Source organism: Abrus precatorius, unplaced genomic scaffold (genome assembly GCF_003935025.1).
Source record: "Abrus precatorius isolate BTA unplaced genomic scaffold, Abrus_2018 Scaffold11, whole genome shotgun sequence".
NCBI classification, from domain to species: domain Eukaryota; kingdom Viridiplantae; phylum Streptophyta; class Magnoliopsida; order Fabales; family Fabaceae; genus Abrus; species Abrus precatorius.
Genome location: NW_020874303.1, coordinates 603,075 through 621,813, shown reverse-complemented (window position 1 = coordinate 621,813; position 18,739 = coordinate 603,075). Strand labels below are relative to the sequence as shown.

The 18,739-nt window shown below is 30.1% G+C and overlaps 1 protein-coding gene across 1 annotated transcript; it reads right to left on the bottom strand.

The window, feature by feature from the left end:
• Positions 1 to 6,279: 6,279 nt before the first annotated feature.
• LOC113856684 (CBL-interacting serine/threonine-protein kinase 3-like) lies at positions 6,280 to 12,628 on the bottom strand. Its single transcript, XM_027488647.1, has 14 exons — positions 12,461 to 12,628; positions 12,105 to 12,167; positions 10,411 to 10,482; positions 9,852 to 9,959; positions 9,654 to 9,734; positions 9,062 to 9,115; positions 8,831 to 8,956; positions 8,659 to 8,748; positions 8,226 to 8,348; positions 8,014 to 8,124; positions 7,242 to 7,355; positions 7,090 to 7,146; positions 6,928 to 7,002; positions 6,280 to 6,354 (listed from the first exon to the last, which is right to left on the bottom strand). Exons 2-14 carry the CDS (start codon positions 12,144 to 12,146, stop codon positions 6,280 to 6,282), a joined length of 1,128 nt encoding a protein of 375 aa, XP_027344448.1. The 5' UTR covers positions 12,147 to 12,167; positions 12,461 to 12,628.
• Positions 12,629 to 18,739: the final 6,111 nt, after the last annotated feature.

Below are 18,739 nucleotides of genomic sequence, written 5' to 3'. Positions count from 1 at the left end.
TAAATGAATTTAAGTAAAAAGTTGAAATAACATTCATGTATATTGATCACATTAATATACTAGAGCTTAATATATACAAAATATAATTTCAAAATACATTAGGACTCATCTACACCATTTACAAAATAAAATAAGTCCTATTAAGCAGTATATCTATCAAAAAGACTGAAGACGATACTAGTCATCATCCCAAAGCCACCCCTCTATCTCTACTAGTTCCTCTGGGGATAAATCTTCGTCTTCACCAAGATCACCCGCATCAGTTACCACTTCAGTACCCGTGATTCGCTCTATGGTAAAATGGCTTGGTATTCCATGTTGATCATGACCCAAAAAAGTATATACATAATTTCACGCATTTGGTGGTCTGACCAAACCTTTGTATATGTACAGGCATAGAGTATGGTGGATCCTACCACTGGTAGATTATCAAAAGATACATCATATATCCTATTGTCATTTCTAAGGTAAATATAATATCTTAGTCATCATTACTATTTACAATAAAGTTACAATGGTATAATAGTTGCCACTCCCTACATACATTATTTAACCTATTGCTAATGAGTAGCTTTGATAACCTAACAAGTCTCTAGAGATCGTTCATCTTTATTCCCTGATAGGTTTTGCAAGGATGAGCATATTTTCTCATTACAAACACAATTCACAATAATATCAAGTAATACAAACATGAAAAGCACATCAATTCATTAGAAATACAATTTCATTTTCATACACATACAACAATGATTAATATTATAAAATAATCATATTTTCCTTTCTGTTGTTCTTGGATTCCTCATTTCAAACTTTTCACTGCCCCTGAAATCCCTTGAGCTCTTTCTTAACCTAGATAGTTGCTAGATAGCTGTAGCTACATGAATATGTGTGTCAACCTGACTCTTTTTGTCAAAAGCATGGTCAGGAGTTTAGGTTAGGCATGTGGTGCTCTTACTCTCATTAGTTATGCACAATTGAGAAAGAGCATCTACCACTCTTATTTTCCCAAGATTTTTAAAATCGCTTCCATCTTCTACACTTCTTGTGTATCTCTAAACTATTCACACTTATCCTTATCATCTTTCCTTTCTCATCACTATTTTTCTTTCTCATTCCATCTCCTCATTCATATTTCTCATTATGATTTCACTCTTTTCATTAGTCATTATAGCCTTAGCTTGTCACTTTACACCAACATGTTATTCATATTCTTCTATTTTCTATTTTATTCTAGTCAACTACATATAGACACATATTCTCAACACATATGCTATTACAAGTCATCAAGAGTAAGAAAAGCACATTTTATCAACGAGCTCGTTCAAACATATATTCAAAAACAAGAAACACACAACCACATCCACATGAGCACAACATATCATGTTATTAGTAATGAAATAAATCTCTCCTTACCTTAATAGACAAATTTAGTGATGGAGTTAGTGGAAAAGGTGGTCCAACAAGCTAAGATATTCCTACATATTATAGAGAATAGTACTCTTTGAAAAGAGAGAAAACAAAGAAAATAGATGTGAGAATGAAGAGTCAAGCTCTGAGATATTCACCAACGATTCTATAGAGTTGAGATTTTAAGCTAAGATTTGGAGTAACTTTAGAGTTTAGATGCTTTTCTCTGTAGGAGAGACGAAAAAGTTCAGAGAAAAAGAGTTAGAAAAGATTTCTTGGATTGTAATGCAAGTTCTAGGCTGGAATTTCTTAAATGTCTTTGGATTCTTTTGTGCTCTCACTTGAGCGAGACAATTATAGCATGAGCAAGCCCTTTCTCGCCTGGGCAAAAATACCAGGCAGTGGTTCCTCCAAGCTTTTTTAACTATTTTTGCTTAAGCGAGAAGATGTCCAGAGAGTTGGCCATTTTTCCTGAGTCTTCACTTGAATGACTCATTTCGCTTGGGTGAGATTTATGCTTGCTTGAGCGAGATCATCTCATCTGAACGAGAGGACAGTTGGGCTAAGTTTATCCAATTCTCGCTTGAACGAGACTCCCTGCAACGTACTTCTACCAAACACCTATAAATCAATTTAAAACACACTTAATATTATCTAATATCAAACAATTTACCAGCTAATAAACAAATGAAAAAAAGGGTGTTACATCATTTACATACAAAGGTTTAATATTTACAGGTTATTAACAAAATATCGTAGTATTTAGATTACATAAGTACAATATCAAAATAAACTAAGTCCTGAGAGTAGTTCCTGTCCATACCCAAAACATTGAGGATCCAATCATAATCATTATCACCATGTCAACCTTCTATCTCATCTAGCTCCTCTGAAGTTAGGTCCTTATCTTCTTAATGATATCCAGAATTAGTCTCAACCTCAACACCTGTTACTCGCTCAACAGTAAATTGAGTTAGTCTTCTAAGAAAATCATGATCAAGAAAGATATATAAATAATTCGCAGCTGCTAGTGTAACACCCCGAATTTTATAATAATATTTATTGATTGATATATATATATATATATATATATATATATATGTATGTGTAAATGTGACGAGATGTTGGAATCTGCACTTGAGTGCGTAATGATGATGTTTGTGGATATAATGTATGTGGATATGTGTGTGTGTGTCTATATATATAATTAGATTGAATTGATTAGGCTGAAAATAGGCTAAGTGTGGATGCTGCAGCAGGGCATTCTCGCTGTAGCAAGAGACCCCTAGGCGTAGGCATGAAACTATGCCTTTATCACTATAGCAAGAGAATTCTCGCTGTAGCAAGAGAGCACTGGGAGAGAAGGATGAAACTGTCGCCTTGTCGTTGTAGTGAGAGGTTTCTCGCTGTAGTGAGAGGTTTCTCGCTGTAACGACAAAGCCACAGTTTGGGCTGCATTTCTGGGTACAATCTCGCTGTAGTGAGAGGGTCTCGCTGTAGCAAGATTCAGTAGAAACTATGGTGCAATTTCGTTTGAGATTTTTGTTGTAACGATAGGAGGCGTCACTGCAGCGAGAGTGTGTCGTTGTAGCGAGAGTGTCACAACCAGAGGAGTTTTAAAAGGGGGTTTAGGGATTGGGATTTCAAATCTTTTCGATTATCTCGACCCAAAACCCTATTCTACCAATTAAATTGCCTCTAAAGCCTTTCAGAAGATAGATTGAAGGTTGAATTTGTGCAAGAAATGCTTAGAGGTGAGTTTTAATGGTTAAGGTTTTCATTTTTCATCCCCTTTCTCTGTTTCTCAGTTTCCTTGGGTTCTCATGGAGTTTCTCTATGTGTTTAGGACAAAATTCATGTAGGGAAGCGCTTCTTGGTGGATTTAGCGTGTGGGTCTTCGATCCGAGGTAAGGGGGGACTCAATCCTATCTCAATGTGTTGTGATTCTTATGTATTTTGTTGATTATTGCAATATGGCTGAGATAGAGGATAGGGACTGTGTGTTTGATCGAATTTGATGTGCAATGTGATATGTATTGGAATAGTTAGATCCCATAGGGTGATTGTGTGTGATAGAATGTCATTGATTGGTGAATTAACATTATTATAAATGAATGTGGGCTATGTGCCATGTATTGTAAATGAATGTGGACTATGTGCCGTGTATTGTGAATGAACAGGGACTGTGTGTTGTGTGCAAGCATAAATATTGCGTGTGTGAATGAATATCGTAGTGTGTGTGAATGGGGCGTGATTAACGCTGGTGTAATGTGTTGTGGATAGTTTAACGATACGCTGGGGGTGTGGAAGATGGGGATGGTAGAAATACCTTGGAGAAAAGAGAGTGGTGGTGACACCGACAATGGAGTGGGTGCACCACGGCCACACACTATCTTCCTGACTAGACCTCTGACCACTACCTTTGTTGAGCGACCCGTGACTGCCCACCTGGTATCTGTGAGGTGGGGGTAACCAGAGACCATTCATGGTGAAAATCTATGATCACAGTGCCACCATGAACGTGGCAGTACCGTGAGCGCGCGAATGTGTATAAATATTTGGTGCCATGAGTGCACCGGTGATAAATTGAAATGAAACGTGTGAAAATGTTGTTTATGTTTCTATTGTATGAAGTATATGCAAGGTGAGACTCTATGCTTGTTGTGTTTTGAGTAGTGTAGAGTACTCATACTTACATTCATTTTTCAGGTAATCAAATCAGCACCGGACTCAGTGAAGGGACAGATGAACTGTTATAGGACTTAAATTTTATTTTGAAAATATTGTATTGAACTAGTCCTGTAGCAGTTATTTGATATTAATTTGTAACTCTTCCCTTATTCTGAAATATTTTACGAAACTTTTATTATTACGAATTTGTAAAATTATTATTTATTTGAAATTAAATTTAAGGTGTTACAGTAGACATTAACAGAGTTTTCATATTTATTATCCTTTTTAATAATTATGAGATTAATGAAATAAATACATTTTTTTTTGTTTTGAACTTATATAATTGTTATCTTTTCTAACAACAAATGCAAGATAAAAAATATCTTTAAAAAAAAAGTCATACATACTCCTTTAAATGACATTATTGAAATATTAATAATTAAATCATAAAACTTGATAAAATTGACTAAGTAAGTGATAAAATAATTAAATAAGAGTTTATGTATCTCGTAAAAATACTTTAAATTTTAATGAATTTTTTTACCATTGTTTACAACTCAAAAAAGAAATTTCAATTACGTTAGTTAGAAACATCAATCCTGCATTAAGAATGTACAATAAAACAATACACCTTATTATATGTTTAGGAGAGTAGATAATTAAAAGAAAAATAATTACACTTAAGTAATATTGGTGATAAAGTACTCATTCTATAGGTAGTTATAATAACAAGTGATCTTTTAAGTAAGTTTTTAAGAAGAAAACAATTTTCAATAAAAGTATGGTATGTAAAAATAATAAACAAAAGTTAAGGACAATTATTGAATTATATTTGAATTATATTTAACAAAATTTATATTTATTCATGTTTAATTATGTAAAATACCATGAATAAAAATCTTTATTGTTGAGAAAAATAAAAATATATATAGAATATATAAAAATTATTATTTATAATGAAGTGTTTAATAATCTTCTATAGTATAATTACATTTAATATTATTTAATATAATAAAATATTATCACCATTTAATAAATAATAAATTTATATTTTTGTAAACATATATTTCTTTATATTTAAGTCGTAATTCTTTTTAATTAATTTTAAATAAAATAATTTGATAAAAATACAAACAAACTTGTGTACTACCCGACATATTTATTAGTTACAAATATTTAATAGTGTGCATAATGAATAATAAAGTCCTGATTAGAAGTTTCTTAATCATTTCACTTAAACATTCATTAATAAAAAATTTCATAAATTCTAAAGGGTATGTATTTTACCATTTTGATGATTATGTTTAGACTTCCATTAGCTGTTGGAGATAATACTCTTTCATCGTCAACCAAGTAATTCTTCAGTCGTTTAATATCCCTTTGATAATTTAACATATAAAAGTTATTCTATTTTATACAATTCAAATAAAAATGTTTTGTCTTAATCAATTGGTAAATAACATTCAAAAATAAATTACACGACACTATTTAGTAGTATTTACTTATATGAAAGCAATCTATGACACCAAAGCAAACTTCAAGATAGACTCATTGAAACCAATTCTAAAAAATGTTCAATTAAACCAAGAATTTTTCCAATGACATGCCCGTGAATTTGTGGAAAATTTGTAAAAATAAAAATTATATTCCATGGTTTTCCATTTTTTGTCTTCAAAATGTAGTTAATTAGCCACTCTTAATGTGTTGGTTTGATAGTAATGATTAGCCCTCACAAGTGACTGAGAAACTAGGGTTTGACTTTTCCACATACAATATGGGATGCAGGTATTACAAATTCAATTACTGATAAACTGAGCCTGATCTCTTTTCTTGCTCTTTTTACTATGTATAATTTTGCATTATTAGCATTTTTTCCACAATCTTCTGTTTTCAGTTGGTGCAATATGCACAATTACTTTAGCAAATAGCAATAAATGGAAAAGAGATCATTATTAACAAAAGGAAGATATATACAATTTCTATGTTTTTCATGTTCCTTGTTCCAAGCAAACTGTTCAAAATTTGAAAAGTAATATGATAACATAAACTGGATGCTTTCCAACAATAATTCATGGAAAACATTGGAACATGAACAACCAAACCTACAAAGGATGATGGAGTAAAAACCAATGAAGAAATTGGAACATGGTAGGACTTTATTAAGCATCAAGAAACAAAACTTGGTAGTTATATCAAATATCACTTTGCATCTTGCATGTCATCTTCAGTTTTCCAAACAACATCCTCCAGGCATGTTGAAAGCTTGTTGTAGAACTGCATGGTGTGAAACAGACAAATCCATTTCAATTAGAACTTTTAAGTACAAAATAGCCGCGTAAACCACATCATTTTGATGTTATTATAAACAGAGATCTTGCTGCTGTGGGTTGATCACAACTGAGGTTACATTATATCATTTAGAGATTACAAAAATACATGTAAATAGTATTTCACTCACTGAAATCATATCATAATTACTCTTTCTGAAGATACAGAAAAGAGGCAAAATGAAGGTTTTTCATAACAGCAAGATTTAGTCAAAATCCATGTCACACAAATAGGTGGCCGTAGCACAAACCAGACAGTCATATCCATTATTTCTGGTATCATTAGCAAATACATGATGAATAGAATTTGTAAAATGCCTAATGTCAGAGATACCCTCATCCCATCCAACCCCTAACGTATTTTAATGCATGATTCAATCAAGGGGAGAGTATTTTCTTCTATGGTTCTTTCAGAATAGTTAATATGCTTATAAAAATTTAATACAGAAGTGTTCTATTTAAAGTGTGGCAATCAGAGAGTACAAAAATCAATTAAATGAAAAGTGATACACAAAGATACCTTAAGGAACTCCAATGTATCGCCTTTTGCTTTCCGCACCTCAACCACATGAAGAGAAGGTGCCACTTGAAATATCTGTTTAAAATGTTATAACTCCATCAATACAATATTATGGGAAATGAGGCTCCACATCACCAAAGAATAGAAATTATGTTCATATACCTCTGTGGCAACGCCGAGGTTTCCCTTCCTTCCAGCTTTCACATTTTCAAGCTTCATCTGTGAGTGATTAGTTATTAATTAAACAAATTAACATTAACTAAGGAATTAGCTCTGAATGCTCTTACATAATAATTTGCACAAGTTTGGCTTACCTTGAAGTTTTTCTTTTGCACATCAAAACCAAGAGGTTTTGCGGCTTCTTCAATCTTGTTGATTATCTCCTTGGCAGGGCGTTTTGAAGTGAACCTTGTTTCCCTTTTAAATCCCTGCAACCAATAACTTTGGATTAAAATTACATATTAATACAGCAAGAAACCTTATCATAAATTGGCCTAGCAAATGAAAAATTCTCAATCTCATCCAAACCAGAGTCAAGTTTCAATTAAGTTAACTAATTCTTTTTATATATAACTCAATATGTTGAAATATAGATGGTAATACTGCATGCTTTACCGTATTTTATATTTTGTTATTAAATCCTAAATAAGGTTAAACGTTTCACACTTGCAAATGGATTTATGAATAACAAAAAATGTTGAAAGAGATCTTTACTGAGAGAAATGTGTCTAGAGGCTTCACACTTGATCTCTCTTATAGCTTGATTAGGAGTTAACTAGAAGCTAATTTGATTATCCTAATAACCAGTACCTAACTTGTAGCCTGATCACTATCTAATCAACAAAATTATGGTTCACTATATATTCTAAAATAAATGATAATGTTTAGTATTATAATAAAAAAAAAAAACCTGAATATCCAATGAGACATGCCTGTTGGGCTACACTCATTTCTTTCCTTGATATCTGGAAATCTTTTCCACATCTCAATCAGATTCCTAGTGGATGAGAATTAGAGAGAAAAAACAATGGATTCTAGAGATTCATTATAATAGTAAATATAATCTTTTGTTGTGAAGTTGAAAACCTGATCTATGTCCAACAAGTTTTCAAGATTCAGCCCTTTGGACAAGGATATTAATTCAAATGCATTCATAGATGTTGGCTGCTCTTCCTTCTTCTCCTTTACATGGTGCACCTGCATTTTTGGGAAAAATCCTTAATATGAAAAAACCCGTGTGTATATTGCAATACTCTCCAAAAACAAATACCAAAATCATCTGTCCCTCATCAACATACTTCAGAATCTTTAAAGATGGCTTCTACGTCACGAAGGTTGGCCTCCTTTTTCTCCTCAAAAACTGGGGGTTTATAGTCTTTCTTAAACCATTCATCGCGCAAAATCTCAGGTATAGTAATTCGCTGCCATACAGTTACAGAAAATCAGAAATTCAGACTAAAATCTTGCTAGTAATGAAACAATAACAGTAACAATGGAACTAGTATGAAAAGTTATCAACTTTTTCTTTCCTTTGGTTTATAAATTCTGTCATTTTGCAGCGACGGGTTAAAAATTTCAGTGGTTTATGTAATAAAAAATAAAACTGAAGGAGTAACAAAAAAACACAGCACACATGTGATCAAATGACACAGCCTAAGGCAGTTTGAAAAGTCATAACAAACGTGCAATTTATAAAACAATGTAAACAAAAAGCCAAATACTATATCTTACCGTCACAGGATTGGGATCCAAGATTCTAGTTATCAATTTCCTGGCACTAAAAGAAAACCATGGGGGGCAAGTAAATTCAGCAGCTGAAATCTGCAAACCAAGAAACAAATGTAATGAACAGAAATATAGGACAATAATAAAATTATGCAATGGAATACACAAAAATGCTCACTTTTTTATAAAGGTTCAAAATATTAGAGTCATCAAAAGGCAAGTAACCTGCAAGCAATACAAAGAGGATCACACCACATGACCACAAATCTGCAGCTGCCCCATCATAGCCTCCGTCATCAAGAACCTAAGTAACAAGAACATATGATTACAGGATAGATTTTAAATGTCTGAAATTTTGAATTTGCATGCAATTCACAAGAAATGAGCATGACATGACAACTATCTGCACCTCAGGAGCAACATAATTTGGAGTTCCACATGTAGTATGGAGCAGTCCATCATCCTGTCAAAACAGCCAGTTTGTGGATTACAAATCAACCCTTTTCAGAAGTATTTATATTAACCGATTGAACCTACACTGCCATTATAAAAATATATTCAATTCATAACCATTAGATATGCTAAGAAGGGAAGAACAGTTACTTGGATAGGATTTGGGACAACTTTGTTTTGCAGAAAACTAACATGCTTGTGTTTTGACATTCAAATTTTCAAGACTAAGTTCCCTAAGTGAATAGTTGTTGTTGTTGTTGTAAGTTCCACAAGCGAATATTTGTTCCCTAAAATTCTGAAAAAGTAAATTTAGTTCTGATTTTTTACAACCATCATCCAATTGGGTCCCTGATCCACACTAACATTAGGTGGCCCAATTGACTAATGCACACCAACATCAAGAACAGAATTAACTAACTATAACCGAAGTCACAGCTAAATTTGCTTTTTCATGATATCAAGGATTAAATTGACCAGTGGTCCCAATTTTAGGAACCCAATTGATATTTTACTCAAATTAAATTCAGAAGGCAATGAATCATTCTTACCCTGACTTGTTGGGAAAGTGCACTCAATCCAAAATCAGAAATTTTTAGGTTACCAGAAGAATCCAATAGCAAGTTCTCTAGCTGCAGAAAGTTTATGAAACACCATGAAACTAAAGTAAGAGATCCTTTCTTCTTAAATCAAGCACAAATAAATTGTTCAGGCCTATGCATATTGTTAGTTGGCTGAAAGAGCTTTACTTTAAGGTCTCTGTGGTACACACCCCTGCTATGGCAGTAATCAACAGCATTTATAAGCTGCTGGAAGTACCTACGAGCTTCCTTTTCACCCATTCGTCCATTGTTTACCTTCACAACATAAAATCAATTTTAAAACACTTTTCTCCACTTCAACAAAGAAGTAATTCATTGACTGATGCATTTGGAAACACAGCTTAATTAAACGTTTATTCAATAAGCTCTTTTTACATGCAGGCTCATGCCATAGATTTGACTAAAAAACTTCTTGAAATATGCTGAGAAGAGTTTATTTTGATAAGATATACTGAGAAGCTTATTGAAATAAACGAAAAAGAGCTTATGGGAGCTATAAGTTATTTCCATAAGCTTTCCAAGCACCTTACTATGGTAGAAAAACACTAATATAGAATCACAAGCTAAATAGAGTGGGAGAACAAAAAGATGCCCAAAATGTCTCACATTTCCATTTCTTGAACAGGTTATGGAACCATTTGAAAATGAAAGGATATCATAACCAAAATACCAAAAAAAAAAAAAAAAAAAAAAAACATTTACTCACAATTTTGTCAAAGAGTTCTCCTCCAATAGCATACTCTAAAATAATATATATTTTTGTCTTGCTCCCCATGACCTGCAAACATTATATGAAATTATATGACGTGCACTTTCAGAAAATGAATTTAGCAACAAAATAACTGTGTTGAGAAATAATTTGGTTTCTTGTCTGTAATCACAGTTCTACTCCCTAGTGAAATAATTTCCATTTTAGTTGGATACTATGCACTGATGTGAATGCTAGAGACTCAGCAAATAAAACAGCACCATCAGAAAATTTGAAATTGCACACAAGGGTTCTCATCTTTGTTCTTTTATTATCAGATGGAATGAAAATAGTGTTTGTTAGAGGAGAATCAATTTGTTAAATAAGGTATTTATTCTAATTCTTTAGCTCTCTTGTCATATGTGCAAATCAGTTTTTGAGGTTTTAAAGCCAAAAGTGGCAGAGAATGATTGACAACATTGGCCAAATAAATGTGTTATAGTCCTTAAATCCAACAGACCAGAATCATTCTCTCTAAATTGAGTAATGATTTGGCATGATCAGAGTAAGGCCATTCTGATTATCACATTCACCTTATATCATCAATTAGGTGCTAATGTTTTTGTCTTAAAAAATTCATATCCCATCCACAAACTAATCATGTAGGCCTCATGGATGGAAAGTTCACCAGTAAGGACAAAAGTGCAAAATAAAATTGAGAATTTGAGACGAGATTATCAGATCGGACCCTGACTTCACATATAGAAGGGTGATTCATTGTTGTCCATCTCAAATCCACGTAGAAAAGCTGGGAAAGGAAAGAAAAGGATGGGGGGAAACAGTACATGCTGATCTCTATTTAAGGAAAAAGAACTGAACACCAGTTTCAGCTTTGTATATATGATGTATGGAAAGGAAATATAACAAAATTACAAGTATATGAGAAAGTAAAAAGATCCTTTAATGAGTTGAAGTAACCTGGTGACAAATTAATGTCCTCATCTCTTACCATTTAAGATGAATTAGCATAAAAATTCAGCCTAGGATAAAAAGGATGAAGTTAAGGAATTTATTAAGAAACATAGTCTCTGAATATAATGGCGATAAATGTATTTAGAACCTCAAGTCAAAGAGGCTACTTTTCTTAGCCTCCTTTGGAATTAAATATTGTTCCACTTCATGATACTTGAGAAATTTCTGGAATTGTATGTCAAAAACAAAAAACATGGCCCAGAGAAAATAATAGAAATAAAATGGAAGAAAAGTAAATTTGTATTAATCTGAATGAGTGAAAAAAGTTGAATTACAAGAAGAAATAGGAAGCTTATATAGCCCATAAAATAAACTAACTACTAACAGTCCTAACTAATTTCTAACATTGTAAGCTAAATTCTTAGTTAAACAGTCAGTTGTGTTAAGTTCTATGTCCAGATACTGCCACCTATTGCTTTGAAAAAAACAACACAAGTTCACGCAAGGATAAACTAAAGAGAAGAATACATGCAACATTGATAGTTATAAAATAAAGAGTTCAAAACATAGGCCGATAAGTTATAAGTTGAACACATAACAGAGTTGACAGCTAATTTCATCAGCAAGATTTGAGTCTTGAGTTTATCTGTTCTTTAAACAAAAAGAGAAAATAAATTTGTACACGAAGTGAGAGACAAGATGTTGGTTGTGTGCCTAGTGTCAAAGAGAGAGAGATAGACCTCATATAATTGAACAACATTTGGATGTTTGATTAACTTCATCGTAGCTATCTCTCGCCTGATCTGTAAAAGTACATCAAGAAAAATCAAAAAGACTTAACATCACCATGTGTGGGTCTATGGAAACTACATTATAAAAGATGTATTCTAACACGAAATTCCCTTTAAAGAGGAAGACACATTTGAAGTCTGAAATCAGTAACCTAAAAGTATGTTAAAGAATCTTGAAAGATTTTTGGAATATATGAGGAAGCAATAATGACATAAATTCTATGCCTTAATAGTAAATGGAAAGGTAGAGTAAAAGTGAAAATCAAGATACACCGTAGTCCAACAGAGGAAAGGCCTTAAACTACCTGCTCAGCCAGCTTATGCTTGAGAACCTTCTCTTTGTCTAGAATCTTGAGAGCCACAGGCTCCCCGGTCTCAGTGTTCTTTGCAAATTTCACCTTTGCAAATGTTCCCTCACCAATGGTCCTCCCTATATCATATTTACCCACTCGGCGTGTAAATATTTGCCCATTCATCCTCTATGCTGGTCAAACTTTATAATAAATTGCTGTTCAATTGTGAAGAATATCTGAAATGCACATCAGAATCAGTTCTTAACAAAATTTTATCCACAGATTAAATTATCAAATAGTAAAATAAAATTTCATGTTCTTAACTGTGATGAATAGTTACTAGTTAGAAAATGCAACTAGTCCCTATGGTTTCAAACAAATCTAACATTGAAGCCATGATGAAATGCAACTTAGCCAAGTCCACAAATTTATTTTAAACATACACCCTCAAGACTCTAAACTTTGCCTTATTTAACAGGAACCCATAATGGTGCAAGTACAAAAAAAGTGAGATCCAACATCCAAGAGAACCATGTTTCCAAACGAAAAAGAACCATTACTTTAACATCATTGAATGGCCATTAACAATGCACAATCTGGTTTCAACAAATAATGCAGCAATTCACCAGAGAGATCCAAGGAAACCATGTTTCCAAATGAAAAAGAAGCCAAAGAAGATCTTATAGCAGACAAGCGTTGCTTTTAAAAACAATTTCCAAAATCAAGAGAAATTTAAAACTGATTCATGCTTGATCTAAGGTAAAGAGAAAAAAGAGCAACCTTAACCACACAACCAGAATTCAGCTCCAATATGAACCAAAAAGGAAATTAACACAGAAGCGCTCTAGGAACCATCAACATAGGAGAGTAGATTTGTGATAAAGAACCAACATTATAAATGCCTTATGCCACCCAGATAAATTTCCACCAACTCAGAATCCAAAATAATTATAGAAACACTTCATGCAAATTCATGATTAATAAACCATTCAACAAATAGAACAAACAGAAGAGAAGGACATTTTTAAGAGAGAGAAAGAGAGAGAGAGAGAGAAGAGAAGCAACACATTACCCCTTTACCCTCAAAACTTCAGCCAGCAAAACAGAACAACATAAAACCGAGTTAATTCTTCATTTGATCTTATCTTACAAATAAAAAGAAGAAAAATGGTGCAAAAGACACAAAAAGCTCATAAAGTCACCTTGAATAATGATGAAAGATACAAAAAGGGACCACTTTATTATTACTTAAAAGGGTTGCAATGACACAACAAAACAAACCCAGATCAAGATTTCAACTTTCAAGTACTAAACCACACATCTCCACAAGGCAATATTCCAAAATTCCAACATTAAATTCTGACATTCAAATAATATATGGATATATATGACAATTATGTAACAAGGAAAAGAAAGCCAAAAGAGGTAAAGGTGGAGGATATACTTGAATATGGAGTATAAGATGTATGCAGTGGTAGTGGGCGAGAAATGATAATGATGGTATATGGTGACATTGGTGTGCCCAAAAAGGCAAGAGATCTTGTGAACTTTTGAGACCCCAACTAGTGACTGCTATCCAACACGACAAATTTGTGCCCAAGTACATGCATGTGTGTCTAATTTCCTATTTTGTCTTCTGACTATAATTTTTCAAAAGTTAAGTTGTGAGATTATCTCTGTATAAGACAAGGATACAATATGAGACAAATATTAAGAGACCAAAAAATTTAAAATGTTACAAGACACAATATATGACTATAAAAATAAAATATAAAAAGTTAAATATAACATTTAACCGTAAAACAATATATTTTAATGGTGAAGCATAATAAATGTATTAAAAATGTGAAAATATGTTTAATTATTATTTATATTAACGTAAAAGTTAAAAAAAAAATGCATAAAAAGTTGTAAGAATGTAATTTAAAATAATGGTCCAAATATCCGTACAATTGAGTTGATAAAACAAGTTACTTAACTCATTTGTAATCGGTGAATTCAGTGACCAAAGTTTAAAAATTTTGAATTTAATTTAAACTATAATTTTTTTTAAAAATTGCGACCAAAGCTCACATTCGATTTAACTAGATTCAGCAAAAATAAATAAATAAATTTAATTTGAACTCAAATTTTAAATTATTTTATCGAAGTGATTTGAATAGATTTAGTACATTTTATCATGCACTGTGTAATATAAATTCATATCTAATATGATTATGAAATAATACAGCTATTGCTTAGAACTATAAGGTACTTTTTAAGTTACAATTTTAAAATTCAAGTTAAATTTCTAGCGTTACAAATAAAAATTATTTAAAGTTACAATCTACTACTACGGTGATAAAGCAGTGTTGGAACCATCTAATCTTTTAGTTCAGCAATTTCTTTTCCAAAAAGATGAAAAATTAAAATTAAAAAGAAAAAAATATAAATGACCAACAGTTGTAAAATGATAAAATTGAATGATTAATAATAATAAAAATATTATTATAATACCCGTAGACTTAAAAAAGTATTTATATATTTCCTTTAAATAATAGTTGTGATCTGTCTTTAAAATTAAAAATATTTATATATTTTTTTAATAAATCACTAATTTTATTATTTAGTATAAAATTAACAATAATAATTAGTTACCATAAAAAATTATTATTATTTTGCATATCATTGTTTAGGAATGGGTCCTTTTCGGTGGGCGTAAGGTACGGTGGGCCTAATTTTTCTTTTCTGTAATTAGCCAAACTTATAATATGTGGAAAAATGTTTGTTTCTGGGTGGGTCGTTTTCAATGTGTTGGAACTTTGAAGTGTTACACACAGAGAATGTTTTGTTAACTTTGAGTTGTTTCAGGGAAGAAAAAAGCACACTCATTTGATATATCATATGTAAGAATGTGTTTTATAAGATGATTTTTCTTTCCTAATATAAGAGAAGTAAATCTTAATCATATAATTATACATATCTATTATTCAAGTCTCAATTAAAATTTTGAATAGTTATTAGTCATAAATAAAGATTATTTAACGAAAAGTTTTAAACAAAGCAATTAAGATTGTCTTCGGTATATGATATTTGACAAAATAATAAAATTATTTCTTAAAAGTTTTTAAATAACGCTATTAATATCCAAATAAATTAATTTTGAGATATTCTGAAAGTATTAAACTTTTATTCTTTACTAATTGAAGTAAATATAAATGAAATATTAAAACATATAAATTAAAAAACATATGATAGAAAGCTGATTTATGATTTTTTATTTGAATTGTTTTAATATTATATATATATATATATATATATATATATTGCATATTTTGAAGAAATTAAATTTTTAGTATTTTTTAATTCAAGGACTTTATGTTATCCATTGTTTATTAGTTACTAAATAGTATGAACGCTTGTAAATATAATTGAAATTATAATATATATATATATATATATATAAATTATAAAAATATTATAGAAATATATTTTATGAATTTATACTTAAAATATATATTTTTATAACTCTGTAGTTTTGTTTTAAAAGAAAGTAAATCCAACAAGTTTTGATATAACTTGTTGTTTCTGTCATGGTTTGGAGGAACTTCCAACTCATTTATTTTTAACGTGCTCAGTTTCATCTCAAATTTGGTACTTTACTGCGCGTTGACTTGGATTCTCACTGGTTTTGCCTTCAGATTTATCGAATCACTTGCTTTCTTGTGTTGGTGTTGGCTGTAGTAAAAGAGAAGGAATATGCTTATTAATTATTTGGGTAAGTACAATGTGATCTTTGTGGTTGCATAGAAATAGAATTATATTTTCCAATGGTGTTTTGGATGAAAGGGAAGTCCTAGATTCTATTATTTTGAGATCCGGGAAATGGTTATCACTTGTTAGTAAGGGAAAAGCTATTATGTTAGCTGATTGGTATTTGAACCCACGAAATTCCATCTGTCTTAATTTTGCATAAGTATATTTTTGCTTTTTATTTCTCTGAGTAAGTAATTTTTTGTGTATATGGATTTTGAGTTCCCCTTGAACTCTTTTTAATAAGATTTGTTTTGCCTATAAAAAAAAAATAATGGTTTCTAAATAATTTTTATGAAGAATTTAAATCATAAAATTAATTTTAGAGTTTAAATCAGTACGTTCATAATCGATTAAAAAAAATCTTTTATTTATAATAATAATAATAAAATATAAATTAAATAGAAAAAAATCATGCATATATATAAAGTGAAACCTTTATGAAAAATCTCAAGAATTTTATGCTTAGATGTAGAAGAAGGAAACATAGACCTCTCATTGCTTTTATATTTGATGTTGTCAAACAATACATCTTCGATTCTCTTTTTCCTTTATTCAGATTTGATTACATTATTTTTTTTACAGTTATTTTTATATTAATTATTTTAGTCAAATTATTAATTTTAATAGCATAAAAATTTATATAATTAAAATAATATATATTATATTTATATATTTAAGCAATGCTAACAGCACACTCTCTAATATATGTGGATAGCTCTTTTGTAACACACCTCTTATTGATTAAAATTTATTAAAAACTATAAAAATAATGTGGGTAGCTCTTTCTCAGTCTTAAATTAATGTTTATCTCTCATATCTTTTAGTTTTTAATAAATTTTAACTAATAATAAATGATGTGTTAGGGAGAATATATTGTTAACGTTTTTCTTATTTATTTATTTACAATAAAAAATTTAGACAAATTATAAGATAAACTGCCTTTTTTTTCAACATTTCGTTATTTGAGTTTATTTATTGTAACATCTAATAAAAAGACAATCAAATTTAATTAATATCATTTATATTAATAATTATATTATTTAAATTTTTATTAGAGAATTTTATTTTGAAATCAGTTGTCATATTAAAATACTTACTAAATAAATTATCTTTACAGAATTTTAGATCAATTCAAAATTATGTAATAGTTAATTAATTAATGTAGTCAAAATTAATTTGATATACTTTTTAAAATACAAAAAATTAAAATCTATTTAATTCATTCTTGTAATTATTATTTTTTCAGTGAACAAGATGTAACCCATAAAACAAACTAAAACTTAGAAAATACAGCTCCCACAACATTAGCTTTAAGTAGGAAAACGAGTCTTTAGAAGGGTAGAATTTAACATTTTGCAACTATAATCATAGGAGATCATATTTGGACACAGAAGAAAATATTTTTCTTTAAATTTTGAATAATATAATTTCTAATTGTAGATAATTGGTCCTAAAAATAACTAGCAATTGAACTATTTCCTTTTTAATAAACCACATTTTTTATTAGAAATAATATTATTCAAGCCAGATATAATTGTTGTAGATTATAAAGCTTTTCTTTTCTTTTCAGTGTTTTACATTAGTTTCATACTTAGAAACTTAAACTCTAGTTTACTGTTAAGTTAAAACAATCCAACACTAATTAAAAGAAGAAATTAATTTATCGTAATTAAAAAGCAAAATGTTGATTATTATTGTAACACGATCATGATTTAGATTAAATTGTGAAATAACAAAGTAATTCATCTATACTCAATCAAGTTCAAAAATAGATATTCATAGTAATTTATTTTCTAAATAAGGAACTCAAAATTTGATTAGAAAAGATCCTAAGGCTATGTTTAGGAGTTGTATTTAGGAGAGTGAAGAGGAGTTAGCAGAGAATAACTTTTGTTGTTTTTCTAAACTTTTCAAAACTCTCTTAATGCTAGCTTTTTAAGTTCTCCTATTTTAAAATTTTTAGAAGATTTTCTCTTTCTCTCTCACTATATGTTACTTTTTCATGACTAAGATTCTAACTTTTTTTAAAAAAAATTAATTATTTAAGTGAGAATTTTAAAAAAATTATAAAAAATAAAAATATTAATTTTAAAATTATTAATTTTTAAAAAAAATATTTATTTTTTATTTTAAAAAAATAAAAATATAAATAAAATATATAAAATATAATTATATTATTTATACAATTAAACTTCCATTACCCTTTCTTCTCAATATTAAACCTCCAAATAAAGTAAGGATTTAACCTCATTTCCCATTCCATCCCCTCCTCTACTTTCTCCTTCAAATTCTTTCCCTCTCTTCTTCTCCAAACTTCTAAACAAAGTTTAAGTGAAAAATCTCTCCTAATGATTTAGTTAAAAACAAATGATATATAATTAGTTTTATTATAAACTTTTTTTTCTTAATGAATTGATTATCTATCTCCACACACATTTAGTTCAATCAAATTGCAGTGAATTTTGTGCATTTTAATGCTTATTACAACTTTGCTAT

What these genes read in the sequence shown, in the direction of transcription:
- LOC113856684 (XM_027488647.1), bottom strand. Translation starts at nt 12,146, where the DNA reads ATGAAGTTAATCAAACATCCAAATGTTGTTCAATTATATGAG. An exon ending in TGTACCACAGAGACCTTAAA is followed by an intron (nt 9,735 to 9,851) that starts GTAAAGCTCTTT and finishes AACTTTCTGCAG; the next exon opens with CTAGAGAACTTGCTATTGGA. An exon ending in ACCTCGGCGTTGCCACAGAG is followed by an intron (nt 7,003 to 7,089) that starts GTATATGAACAT and finishes CATTTTAAACAG; the next exon opens with ATATTTCAAGTGGCACCTTC.